General features: G+C 28.6%; 1 protein-coding gene across 1 annotated transcript; it reads right to left on the bottom strand.

Annotated features, from left to right (window-relative positions):
- Positions 1 to 1752: 1752 nt before the first annotated feature.
- LOC109789210 (purine permease 1) lies at positions 1753 to 3823 on the bottom strand. Its single transcript, XM_020348112.3, has 2 exons — positions 3001 to 3823; positions 1753 to 2277 (listed from the first exon to the last, which is right to left on the bottom strand). The coding sequence occupies exons 1-2, from the start codon at positions 3685 to 3687 to the stop codon at positions 1909 to 1911; spliced, it is 1056 nt and encodes a 351-aa protein (XP_020203701.2). The 5' UTR covers positions 3688 to 3823; the 3' UTR covers positions 1753 to 1908.
- Between the last annotated feature and the right edge of the window lie 11072 nt (positions 3824 to 14895).

Raw genomic sequence — 14895 nt, 5'->3', positions numbered from 1 at the left:
CATTGAGATATGTCCACATCAATGTGATAAAAGATAGTAGAAGACTATTGTATATATACAATGAGAGTTACTTATAAACAACTTTCAATCGCTTTAAATAGGTTTTATTGTGTTACGTCTTTCATAAATTTATATTATATTTTTATAATTTTTGTTCTAATAAAAATTACTTATAAGTATTTTTACTTTTTACAATTCATACTATACTTTTTGACAACTCACACTACACTTTATGATAAATTTTTAAAAAAATAACTATTATGAATAATATATAAATATGAATAACAAATAAAAAAATTACATAATAAAAAAATTACAATAATAAAAAGAATATACCTTAGTATATCCTACGATGAGAAACTAAAAAACCTATTTCATTTGAGAAAATATTTTATATTTTTATCTTTAAAAATAATTTTTATTTTCAAATTTTTAGATTTAGAAAACTTGTTTTAGTTTGAGTTCTTGTTTTCTATTTAGAAAATAGAAATATTCAAAATGTGTTTGATTTAATTATTTTTTAATAAAATTTTACGAAATGTATTTTTTTTTGTATAAAATGTAAAAAATAAAAATAGAAAATAAAATATAAAAAATAAAAATAGAAAATAAAATGTAAAAATAAAAAGTAAAATGTAAAAATAAATTTACGAAAACGTCTCTCTCGTTCCCTCTTTCTCTCTCAAGGTCCTCTCGTCTCTCATTCTCACTCGTGGCTGGTGGGTGATGGGCGACGACGAGAGGAGGGCTGGTGGTGCTGGTGCGATGGCGCTGGTGCGGATGAGCTTGGAACCTTCGTACACGTTCTTCGTTTCTTTCATTTTTGTTTGCCAAACCTTCCTGCACAGTTCAGCTTGGAACCGGAGCCAATCACACCTTTCCATTTGGAATTTTACAGTGCTAAGCATCATTACTTACTAAAGCTTCGGAACTAAAAAATAAGAACTTCTCTTAGCATGTAGGATCACTCCAATAACAAATACTTCTAAATACTGTTGCTTATTTTTAAGTTACAACATAAATACCCCATTGGAAGATACCGGTATGACTTGGACAATGCTAGTTTTATTAACATTATTTTAAGGTTTAATGCACCATCTAATAAATATTTTCAGAAGAGTTCCATTTCAATAAAAAAAAATTCTTAAAGACCTGTTATGGTGGATTATCCCTATATATATATATATATATGAGAAATGGCAGTAATCAGGCCCCGCACATATAGCAGTGATATATATAATTTTAGTTATAATTTTCTTTTTCCTTTTGCAGTTTTTTTTAATCAGACTCGAGTTTTATTTGCCAAATGGATTCAGGTAGCTCAGTAATTTTTTTCTTTTTTAATTTAAAATTATTCTTTACATAAAAAAATATTGTGAAACAAAATAGTAGAAAAAAAAAGGGGGATAAAATTCGATATTCACAGTGATGATAATCTTACTCGGAAGCAGAAAGCAAACAGTCTGTCCATTGTTAAGTCCCACTTCTTTCTCGCATAAATTATACATAATGTATTTAATATCTAAAAGATAAAGTTAACATTGATATTTTTATTTACGTGCTATAAATTTTAATCCGGATATTATCTGGCTAAAAGTATTGGCAGACAATTAAAGGTGAGTTTGCCAACGTTTGGATGTGGACTTAAAGCGATTTTATTTTATTTTATTTTTTACATTTTCATTTCATTTTTAATTTTTTTTTATCACATTCTTTATCAAAAAAAATTTCATTTTTTCTCCGATCCCTCTGTATTAGTAATCATTTTAGACTTTTGTATTAATTAAAAGGGTGACAAATGGCTTTGCCTTTTGTGATTTTCCTCTAGTTGGGGCCAAAGCTAGCCTTCAATATTGACAATTCAACACAAGCCAAGATAGTGAAATGAATTGACAACTTTACTTGCAATCATGCGTTGGAAGGACGAGTTTGAGTTTGAGTTTGAGTTTGAGGTAGCTCTGTTTGTGGACAACGATTCTTGTTCTTTTTCCTGTCTTGTTTAATCTCTCCATAGAAGTAGGACGCAAACCCCCAGAGAGAGAGCACCAAAGCAACCCCTTTCTCTGCTTGAAAACTCTCTTTGTAAAGAATAACAGCCAAAACCTCCGTTACTGGAAGAAAAGCAGCAATTATAATACCAGAAAACAAAGAAGAGGCGCAAAAGATAACCCCTATTGCTCCCAAGAAGAAAAACTGCCACATTATTGCACCCCACACCAGCACAACATAGTACTTGGTTTCCCCAAGCTTATAATTTTTGGCTTCTCGCGATATCACCTGCAAAATTTATCACACCCAAAATTATTGGAACACTTTATTCTCACCAAAATTTTGTAATATATATATAATCAACAAAACTATTTATCAAACAAGAAGCAAACTTCAAATGATTTCATGAGAATATCGATAATTTATACTCCTTCCATTCTATAATAAATTTCATTTTAGGTTATTTTACATTGATTAAGAAAAATTAATAAATATATAAAAAAGAATAATAACTTTATAAAATTAATTTTATGATTATTTTTTACTAAAAATGATGCAACATAAAATTTACTTTCTACATAATATAATTAGTAATATAAATGAAAAAAAATAATTAATATTGTATTAAAAAGTTAACATAATACTTCCTTCCTTTATTCCTTTTTATCAATTATTTAGTAAAATGTTATTTCTATTTACTTGTCATTTTTATATTTTAAGATAACATTAATTACGATATTATTAATTATACTTTTATGTCTTATTTATCTTTTAATTTATACATTACAACTAAGATGTTTATGAAGAAAAAATGAAAAAAGAATGTAATAAAAAATATCAAAATCATCTAATGGAAAATAGAAAAAAAGTTTACATTTTTTTATTTATATAAAATAACCTTTTTAGAAATTAATTTTTCTTTTAATACTACAATTGATATAGGAGGAAGAGAGTAATAAAAAGATATATATATATGATAAAAAAGAGGAGTGAGGAAAATGTTATCCAAACCTTGAAGTCATTATTGATTATCATTCCAATGACGCAGAAGAAGGTAGCAAAGAAGCACATGACAAGCTGAATCTCCATGACTAAAGAGTACGTAATACGTTGCTTGCTCCGTTTGTACACCAACTCCATCAACGGCAGAACAAATCCATACAGCGCCGCAGCCGCCAGTATCATAACAAACCCGATCACATACTGCCGCGTCGACTCACCGCTCGGACGGTCCCCGCCGGAGCGCAGCGCCAGGACCACCGCGGCCACGGTGAGCAGCACGACGGCGTTGACGGAGTACGGCGTGAACCTGTGCCTGACGAGGAGGAAGGCGAAGACGGCGGTGAAGGCGAGGTGCGAGGCTTGGATGAGGGAAGAGGTGGACACCGGCAGACGCGCTATGCCGCAGGCGTAGAGGTAGTCGTCCAGGCCGGTGAGGACTCCGATGACGGCGGAGGCAAGAAAGAGAGGTGGTTTCATGGAAATTAGGTTAGGTTTTGTTTGGTGATGATGGTTATGGTGATTGATGTGAGTGATGGCCAAGGGAATGAGAATGATGGGAAAGGCTGCGGTTTCGAGGAAGCTGGAGAGCCAGATACGGTTGCCGCCGTGGATGAAGTACAGACGCATTACGAGAGGGCCACCGGAGGTGCCTATGGCTAGAAGGATGGAGTTTACTAATAGAAGAACTTTCTTCATGCTTATGTCTCTCTTCTTCTCTCCTTCTTCAACCTACCTTGAGTTAGATATTTAGATGACACTTGAGAGATTTCATTTTATGCTACCCTATAAATTTTGAAACAAACAATTCATTTTTACCCTTACTAAATTATCATTCAACAAAATTATACTACTAAACTAACTAAATTTTTAGGAATTTTTTGATACTGATAATTTTTTTTTTATGTTAATTAACTAAATTGTGTATCAAACTTCTTCTCGATGTTAACTTATAAAATTTGTCTTTTTTCTCTCGCCACCTAACAGGTCGGATATTTTTTGTTTTTATAATTTATTACACCAAATATTTAGGTTCTTTTAAAAATAAACTATCTAAAAAATTAACTGTTTCAAGTATTCCTAACAATAATGAATATTTTAGGTTCTAACAATAATGGATGTCATATCAATGCAAAGTGTTGACCAGTCAAATATGTAGGACAAATGAGCTATGGTACATACTACATGTTATGTAAGAGCGGAGTGGATGGATGTCATTTTATTGGATTTGGGCCTTTTCTCTAAGCCCTCTCTCAACACATTTTCTAAGAATTGCAAAATTGAGTGATAAAAGTTTTCACAAAAGGTTTTTCTTTTTCATTCTGTACAAAGTTTTATAATCATTTGCAAATGCCGGAAATATGTTTGTTGCATTTACATACTTCCTCAAATAAATATTCCGAAAAAAAAACATAAAAATACTGCCTATATGAATTATGACCGGAATGATAGAAACAATTCTATGCTTTGAAATAGACAGATGTAACGGAAGAAGTGTTTGTCTAAAGTTCTTAGAAATCTTCAATCTTTAGATTGGTTGTTGAGAATGTAAAATGGATTTTTATACTTAGTTTATGTGTATATTTTCAAGAATGAGCATTTCAAATCAAAATAGTTTAGGTGAGAGTAATAAGGAGTATTTAAAATCTTTAATTAATGAGTAACAATCGAGTATTATCAAATGTTCTTTTTCTTAAATTTCATTTATTATTTGACTATATAGATACATAAGTTTTCCAAGTCTCAAGTTTATAAAAGAAGAGAGGTTTAATTGTTTAAAGCACATCCACAAACATTTTAATCAAAAATTTGTAGCTTTTGTTTATCATGTTTTAATGAAAATTCAACTTAGTGAGTACAAGTTGTAACCATCTTTTCTATTGAGTGGAATTTTCTTATTGGAGTAAATTATCAAAAATAGTTACCTGAAATTCATCGACCGAAAATTTTATTCTAATTCAACTAAGTGTGTGTTTGGTTAAAATTTTGAACGTGATAAATCACGTCAAAATAGAAGTTATCAGTTATACCTTTTGCGTTTTAAACGTGATTTTTGCTTCGAATCACGTTTTGGACGTGTTACCAAACACGCACTAAGATTTTATAATTAGATTTTATATTTGAAAAAATCCATTTGAGAGTATTTGTCAGCCAAAATTTTATACAAAAAATTCATTCGAGTTTTTTCTCAAATGGAAACTTTTTGACTAAGATTTTATACTTAGAAAAATTCATCCAAAGAGATTTTACTCAAATAAAAACATATTGGCTTCTCGGATAGGAACTTGTTGATCAATATTTTATACTTGAGAAAATCCATCCGAGAGTTTTTCACAAATGAGAACATGTCAACTTCTCGAATGGGAACTTGTTGGCTGGATGGGAACTTGTCGGCTACAATTTTATACTTAGGAAATCTATCCTAGAGATTTTACTAGAATGAGAACTTGACGACTTCTCAAATGGAAATTTGTTGGTCGATGAAAACTTGTTGGCAAAAATTTTATACTTAGGAAATCTATTCAAGAGGCTTTACTTAAATGAGAACTTATTGGCTTCTTGGATGAAAATTTGTTGGCCGATGAGAACTTGTCGGTGAAGGTTTTATACTTGGGAAATCTATCTGAAAGTTTTTACTTGGATGAGAACATGTTAGCTTCTCAGATGAAAGCTTGCAAGCCAAGAGTTTTTACTGGGGAAATCCATCCAAGAATTTTTACTCAAATGAGAACTTATTCACTTTTCAATCGGATGGGAACTTGTCGATCGAACGAGAACTTGTCAACCAAGATTTTATACTTGAGAAATCCATCTAAGTTTTTACTCAATTGAGAACATGTTGACTTCTTGAATGGGAAATTGTGGGTCAGATAAGAACTTATCAGTCAAGATTTTATACTTGGTAAATGCATCTAAGAGTTTTTACTTGGATAAGAACTTATCAGTCAAGATTTTATACTTGGTAAATGCATCTAAGAGTTTTTACTTGGATAAGAACTTGTTGACCAGATGAGAGCTTCTCTACCAAGATTTTATACTTGAATTTTAACTTTCATTTGAGAGAATTGACTTGAATGAGATATTCTCGATCAAGATTTTATACCTAGGTTTTAACTTGCATTCAAGAACGTTTACTTAGATAAGATCTTCTTCACCAAGATTTTATACTTGGGTTTTAACTTGCATCCGAGAGCAATTACTCATATGAGATATTCTCTACCAAGATTTTATACTTGGGTTTTAACTTGCATTTGAGAGTGTTTACTTAGATCAAATCTTCTTATTGGTTGTCATTCTTATTAATTTGTAATGCATCTGACTGTAGGAGAGTTTTCTATAGCCCCATAGTAGGCATTAAATTAACGTACTTGCTAGAAAAAGTACTCATCCAAAGTCCTCATAAGTCTTTGGTCTTTAGATTAGTGATTATACCTACAAAAGAGACTCCGATCAGTTACCATATGTTTAGAGCTTATGTATATTCTCAAGAAAGAGTGTCCTCTTTGAGGATGAAGTGTAGGAATATAAATAGTAGATGATACATTATCGTGTGAGAGTAATAAAAAATATGTTCTTCTCCTCAGAGATTAAAAGTGTAATGTGAAACTATGCATCAATATTTTATGCATCTCACGAAATTATTTTTTCTCGTTTAGTTGTCTTTCACTTCAAAGATGTAGCTACGTAGGATACACCAAACAATTATTCTTTTCTTGGATATGGTCCCTCACTATTATAAAAAAAACATTTAATTAAGTGTCATAATTATAAATTGAGCAATTTTATTCAATCAAATATTATATTTGTAATCTGTCTTATTAAAATTATTACGATTTTTTTTATTAATGTGGCATTGACAAATGACATAACAAATAACATAGTGTCGACATGACGGATAACATGCTAATGTTTTAGTGACATGATATAATAATGTAACATGTGAAAATATGGGGGAGAAAATTATAAAAGTCAAACATTAAATTTGAACCGTTGATTATTATCTCCAATAATATTTAACTATTAAAACTAATGACTACTTTTAACATTAGAATGAAAATTATAATATATATATATATATATATATCTTCATTGGAAACCAAAATCACACACATACATGCATGCACACATATATACATATATAAGTATAATTATTATTATTGATAAATTAATAATAATAATAATAATAATAATAATAATAATAATAATAATGATGATGATGATGTTATTATTATTATTATTATTATTATTATCTCTTATAGGTTAATGAGACTCTATGTCCGAATCTTATTCCATCTTAAACTTAGATAAAGAAAAATGCCCTTGAATTTTAGAAAAATCATACTTTTTTTATCCATCAGAATTACAATAATAATATTAAGGACTAAATCTAAAATTTTGTGCATTGTATCCCAACCCCTACCATTATAAAAGAAATGGATTCTCCTTACTTGTTAGAATAAGCAAGTCAACTATTTGAATGCAATGATGGATCTAAAGATTTTAAATTGAAGGAATAATACTCATACATAAATTTATAGCATTAAGAATATCACATATCATTTTTAAAAGTATATATATATACATCATAATTATTCTCTTCAAGTTTCACTCTCATCATTACAACTAAAATCAACATAATCATAATTAATTTCATCTTCACATCATATCATATTTTTTTATCAATAGAAATTTTATAATGACAACAACAAAATTCAAACCTAAAATTTTGTGCATACTACTCCAACTTAACTTAGTGGGTAAGTATACCCATACAATTTCTAACTTAAGTTCGTTGAGTGATCTTTGAAAAAGACATTTTGTTGTTACTAATTGAACTTCCTACCTTTTCCCTTAAAGAAAAAAAGCTCATGCTCATATTAATCACAACTCAAACCTTCTATAAACTCAAACTATTAGTATCTTTGACTTCAACAATGCCCCTCATTGTGGGAAAGGAAACCAAAACTTAGTAGTGGTTGTTGTGATCTTAAGTTTGAAACCAAGTACAAAGTTATCATAGATAGACATTAGACGTTCAAATCTAATATAAGATAATTTTGACAGATATAAATAAAAAATATTAATGTCAAAAACGTCAATTTGAAGTGGTCTTTTTCATGTCATCACAATAAATAATCACTATAAAAAATATTTTATATACAATAACATATAAAAAATGCCTATATAAACACAAAATATGTAGGCATAAATTTATTTGATATATATATATACACATAATTTTAGTATTGATTTTGAATGAGATTCAATAATATATATTACATATGTTATTATAACCTACCTACTTTTTTTAACCGTATTTCAATATATATTGTATTTATATTATAGATAAAAGTAGTTTTTAATAACAATTATTATGTCAATATAAGGTGAGTGTACTACATGACAATTTATTTTTGTATTAGATGTTAATAGAAAATAAATAATGAAGACTAAAAGAAAAAAAAACACTAGAATTATATATGTTTTTAGTCTCTAAATTTCTGTTGATTTTTAATTTTAGTTATTAAACAATCTTTTTTTACTAGTTTTAGTCTTTAACTTTGGTCAAATTCTACTTTTAGTTCCTAAACTCTTTCCTCTATTAACAATTGTGGTCCCTGATGTTAATACTTCTCTTCAAGAAAAAAAAAAGAACTAAACTAAGTTAATTTTTTTTTGAGACTAAAAGCAATAATTGATAAAATTTCATGGATAAAAAATATATTGAATAAAAAAATTATGTATAAAAATTAAAATAAGATATTTTAAACTATAAAAATTAAAAAGAAATGTAAATAAAATTATAAAAACTAAAAGAGAAAGTAAATGAAACTATAAAGATAAAAGAAAAAATATCAAAACAATTAAAACTATAAATGAGACCATGCGTGTATATCTTTTTAGGTTAAATTATAGTTTTAATTTCTTTAATTTTGTTAATTCGTAATTTTAATTTCTATATTTTAAAACAAAGATATTTATTCTTTCTAATTTCAAAAATATGCAATTTTCATCTTTTTTTGTCAAATTAACATTTATGAATCCTTAAATTTTAACATTTATTCATAATTAAAAGACATGACATTAAATAATATGACATTTAGAGATAAAAGAAATTTTAAAAAAATCATACAAATCATATTTATTAATAAGATAAATATCAACCACTCATTAAAATATATAAATGAAGTTTTTTGTTTTTTATTTTTAAATTTTTATCTTTACATCTTATATCACTAAATATTATATCACTTAAATTGTGAGAAGTAATTAAATAACATCAAAATTTAACGTTTAAAAAATATCAAATTAATAATATAATTCAAATTTCATATTTTTTAAAATAGAAAAATTAAATGTTTTTATTATAAAATAAATGAACAAAAATTATATATTAATTTATACATATTATAAAGAAGATATATTTTAAAATCACCTTTTTAGTCTCTACTTTTTAGTGGACGATTATACTTCTTGAATTAAAAAAAATTCTTATATTTTTTTTGAATAATTATTTATAATTTCTAATATTTATTTATGCGTAATTATTAGAAATATGAAGTATCTTCGCCCTTCTAGTAAAAATAAAAAGACAGAATATAATTTTGTTTTATGAGAGTCCGCTTCGCAGTCCTGGATTAAGTAATGTTTAGAAGCTGACATTTCGGAATCAAAGAAATTATGGTTAGTAATATTAAGATAAGATTAACCGGAAGTCTAAAATTATAGTTTAAAGTGACAACATGTCATGTTGTAATCTTGATTCTTGAATAAGTCATGAATTCACGATTTGCAACGTTTGGGAATCATTCTTCTCATTATTTAGTGAACACCTTTTGACAAATAGTTTTAACTCCTCTCCTGATTCCTAAGATAACGTCTATTTTTGTTCTTTTTATATTTGGCTTCCTCTCATATATTTTTTTAATCCTTTAAAAAAGTGAGAGTAAGCCAAACATAAAACGAAATAAAAATGTATTTCAGAAGTTCAACTCTCTACCTGAAACATTTCATACAATCCACATATACCTGATACTTTCTAGTTTCTAGTTTCTAGTATAGCTCTACATATGATGAATATTCTTGTCTTTTGATTTCAAATTTAATGACAAATACATATACATAGCATTTCAAGGTCTTTCAATCATTGCAACCCATGTGACACGATTCAATAACATAGCATTAATTGTAAAATCAAGATTAATCATGTAAAATCATTCTATACAAAAGAATAACTTGTAACGAAATTTCCCTCTCCTTTGGTAACCTGGGACCTGGGACCCGCTGGAAAAGCTTTTAGTTATAATTTAAACCTCTTCAAACACCCCACAAACTCCCTCAACTCCCCCACATCCAAATTCTCCACCCTCCTCCACGCTGCACGCGCCCGTAATCCTCGCATACCAACCTTACAACCCCGTACACCAAGTCAAACCTCTGAGCTGAGCTTGAGTGAAAGCGATGCTGCGATCACTGAGGCTTTGTCGTTGACATTGTGTAGGATATTTCTCAGGCTCTTGCGCTTGCGCAGGGACATAGCGAAAGGTGGAAAGTTGAATGCTCTTTGTTCTAATTTTATTTTGGCACAAAAGTCATGCATGGCCCCAAGTTTTATGTTTTCTCGCCGACGTGCAACTTTTATTTGTTTATGCAAAGTAAAATATTATAAAATCTAACTTGACTAAGGAAGAAAGTGAAAGGTAAAATACGTAGTATATTCACAATAATTATACTTATATTTCCTTTCCTTTTTATCTAAATTTTTCATCTCATTCTTTTCTTCCTTTTCTATCAAGTTTTTTATTTATATATATATATATACGAGGAAGATTATAATAATACTGATGTAACTTTTATTAAATATTATACTGATCAATAATTTTATATTAATTATAAATTTTGTAAATTTAATCGTTAGATTGAAAGTTCTTTACTTTTAGATCATATATACAAAATTTTATATTAATCTAAGAAGATTTGATACTTCATTCTTATAAAATAAAATTAATGTAATATATTCATTTCAAAATATACTAAAATATGAACACATTAATTACTTTCAAGATGTTATTCAATTTTAACAAAATTAGATATACACATATAAAGTGATATGAACTTTCAATCTAACAGTTGAATTTACAAAATTCACAATTAATATAAAATTATTAAGCAGTATAATACTTAGTAAAAATTACACCGTTGTAACATTCCTCTATATATATATATGTATATATTATTTTCTCTATCTAAATACATATATTATTAACGAATCTTTAATTAAAAATTGTTAGCTTAAATAATTTAACATTTGGATTTCTTAAAATAAAATCTCATATTTAATCTTCTTTTTAGATATAAAGTTATGATTGAAAATAATATTTTACAGTTATATGAACTGACCTAGTAAAAATGAGTTATATTTCTTTAAAAAAAATACCATCTTGAAAAATTTGTATTTAGTATGATTTGTAAAATAATTATTATTAAAGGAAAAAAAGTTATACATGAGATATTTTAAAATATCTTATATTGGACAGGTTGCATCTTTTATTTTGGTCTGTCGTCCCTGGAGTATCCAGATCGATAGCAGTGACTAAGATTTAACGCGGCTGCATACATAAGGCAAGATTCGAACTCCTGACCTTGCTTAAGCGTGGATCAACTCCTACCACTAAACCACACGCTTGGGGTTATTGGACAGGTTGTATCTAAATATGAGCTGTTAAGTGTGTCAATACAAGAATATCTCACCATATATTATAATTTGGGATTAGATGATACTTACACTGTTATCGTAGATTTTCTTATTTTCTCTTGTTCTTATATGATTTAGAACAATATTAAATATTTTAATAAGAATATTTTTTTTTTAAATATTTAGTTTTAAGGTATTGACTAATGAGTTAAAAGTAATAAAAATTATCAAAAAAAATTTATAACATCAAGCCATACACTATTACTATTAGAAAAGGTTAAAGACAGACTAGAAATAACAATGCGTGTTTTTTGTTTTTTGTCAATAAACAATGAGTAATTTGATTCAACGGGCTCATTCCAACAACTTGTATTAAGGGTTGAGTTAGACTCCTCAAATAAGGTCCAAAAAAGGGCATGTTTGGGTTGGCTTTAATAGATTTTCAGACTGAGCTTGGCTCCCCTAAATTAAGAGCTAAAAAAATATTGTTTGTTTTCCCTGGGCTTAGCCATGATTAACGTTATTTTTTTAAAAACCTATATATATCTTTTTTAGAATTTTGTAATATAAAACATGCTTAATTTTATATTTTGTTTACTTTTAATTAGGGTTGATCTGATCCATTGGCCTTATATGAGACTAAGATACCAAATTCAGAACCTGAAGAAATTTTGAGCAGTACTCTTGAGTTAACATAATTTCACAGTTTAGCCCATTAGGCCAAGACTGAGTCGAACAAACCTACTTCTCAATTCTAAGAGAGACCAAAGTTAATATATAATTAAACAGCTACATGTGATCACTTGATTAATTCAATATTTTTTAAAGAATTCATTAAAATTCATTAGTATTTATTTGAAAGATTTTAAAATATTTTTTTAAAGTAAAAATCTATTAGTATTTATTTGAGACTTTTTACAACTTAAAAATAATATATTAGTATTAAAAATATAAAGATTTTAAAGAATTGTTGTATTATACGGATTTGAAGGACTTTTTAGTAGTATCTATAAATACTAAATTCATAAAACAATCTCATCCAAATCCATCAGAATTTAGAGGATTGTTTGAAGTTCGGTAGATTTTAAAAGACTTTGTAGGAATTTCATGACTTTTAAAACTTTGTAGGATTCTGCAAAACTTTAAATAGATTCTGCAAAACTTTTAAGTCAGGATTTGAATAGATTCTGCAAGACTTTTAAGTTAGGATTTTAATGGATTCTACGAGATTTTGTAGATCTTGCAGAATTTCATAGATTTTTGACATACGATAAAAGTTTAACATTTTTTTATACATTCAAATTTAAAAAAAGTCAAAGACAAATTTTTAAAATTTTTAATTGCTTTCAATTATTCACGTGCAAGAAAATATTTTTAGTATTAAATTCTAAGATACCACAATATTTTATGTTAGTTTTCTTTTAAAAATATAAAAAATCTCAATTTCACAATTAAAAATTAAAAAAATAAAATTCATAGTAAAATAAATAAATAAAATAATTGTTGAGTCATAAAACGAGGAAGATAATAGTAACAAACTCTAGGGAAGAAGAGAGATCGCTGTTTTTATCATAAGAGGGTTCTTCTCCCAATTAAGATTCATTTTCATCTCATTCTACTCACAAAAACCTTAATTATATATATACATATATATATGAGGAGGATTCAAACGACACCGGTGTAACTTTTACTAAGTGTTACACCGCTTAATAACTTTATATTAAATGTGAATTTTGAAAATCTAACCGTTAGATTGAAAGTTCATATCTCTTAGATCATATATGTCAAATTTTATTAAAATTGAACAACAACTTGAAGGTAATCAAAACGTTCATATTTTAATATATTTTGAAATGTATATATTACGTCAATTTTATTTTATGAGAATGAAGTATCAAATCATCTTAGATTAATATAAAATTTGACATATATGATCTAAGAGATATGAACTTTCAATCTAACGGTTGGATTTTCAAAATTCACATTTAATATAAAGTTATTGAGCGGTGTAACACTTAGTAAAAGTTACACCGGTGTCGTTTGAACCCTCCTCTATATATATATATATATATATATATATATATATATAATTATAGGGAGCATATCAAGTGAGAGGAATTTATTATGAGAGGGTGAGAGGGTTAAAATATAACCCTTAGATTAATTTTCTCTCACTTGATTAAATCCCAAATTTTCTCTCACTTGATTAATCTAAGGGTTATATTTTAACCCTCTCACCCTCTCATAATAAATTCCTCTCACTTGATATGCTCCCATATATATATATATATATATATATATATATACACACACACGGCGTAACTTTTATTGAGTATTACACCGTTTAATAACTTTATTTTAAATGTGAATTTTGTAAATCCAATCGTTAGATTGAAAGTTCTTTACTCTTAGATCATTTATGCAAAATTTTATATTAATTCAAGTTGATTTGGTACTTCTTTTTTATAAAACAAAATTGACGTAATATATTTGTTTCAAAATATACTAAAATATGAACACTTTAATTACCTTCAAAAGAGACTCCGATGCCAAAGTTAGGGTTTGCATGAGTAATAGTCTCATATATATAATGCACGTACCTTGAGGTGATCTAGGTTTGCCTTGGGCTTTTGGGCTTGAGATAAGATATATCATGATATGATATGATAGAATTGAAGGGCGGATCTGGTCTGGGACGAGATCCTCGGAATCAGGTATGATTTGCTCAAATACCGGGCTGACGTCGCGCAGCGCGTGCCCGTGGCTGTTTTGTATTGCTAATCTGGGCTCGGAGCCCGGGTGCGAAGTACGGTTAGTACACTAGCCCCCCGAGCTCTGAAGACCGTAGGTCGAGGAGCTGAGACCGGGCTCGCCAGTGGGAAGTAGCTTTCCACGTGCGCCACCTGAAGGTCTGCCATGTGTCGCGACTGTTCATTTCCCGGAAACGTGCAAGTGGCGCATTAAGGGAAATGACGGTTATGCAATGATGGGTTGCAATTAATGTGTCATCAGGCGTGCCCCTCGGTCGACACGTGTCGCGTCGGTTTTTAATTTTGGGGGAGAGTTTTTCCTTTTCTTCCACTCGCGCCTCTTCGTTTTTACTCTTTGTCTTTCTTCTGACTTCTCGAGTACGAGAGCTTTTCTTGCTTTGTTGCCTTTGCGCTTCCATCTCCGTTTCTGGTAACCCCTTCTTTGTTAGGGTTGTTTTCTGA

Source organism: Cajanus cajan, chromosome 9 (genome assembly GCF_000230855.2).
Source record: "Cajanus cajan strain Asha chromosome 9, NIPB_CcT2T_4, whole genome shotgun sequence".
NCBI lineage: Eukaryota > Viridiplantae > Streptophyta > Magnoliopsida > Fabales > Fabaceae > Cajanus > Cajanus cajan.
This window is presented reverse-complemented; position numbering and strand designations above follow the sequence as displayed.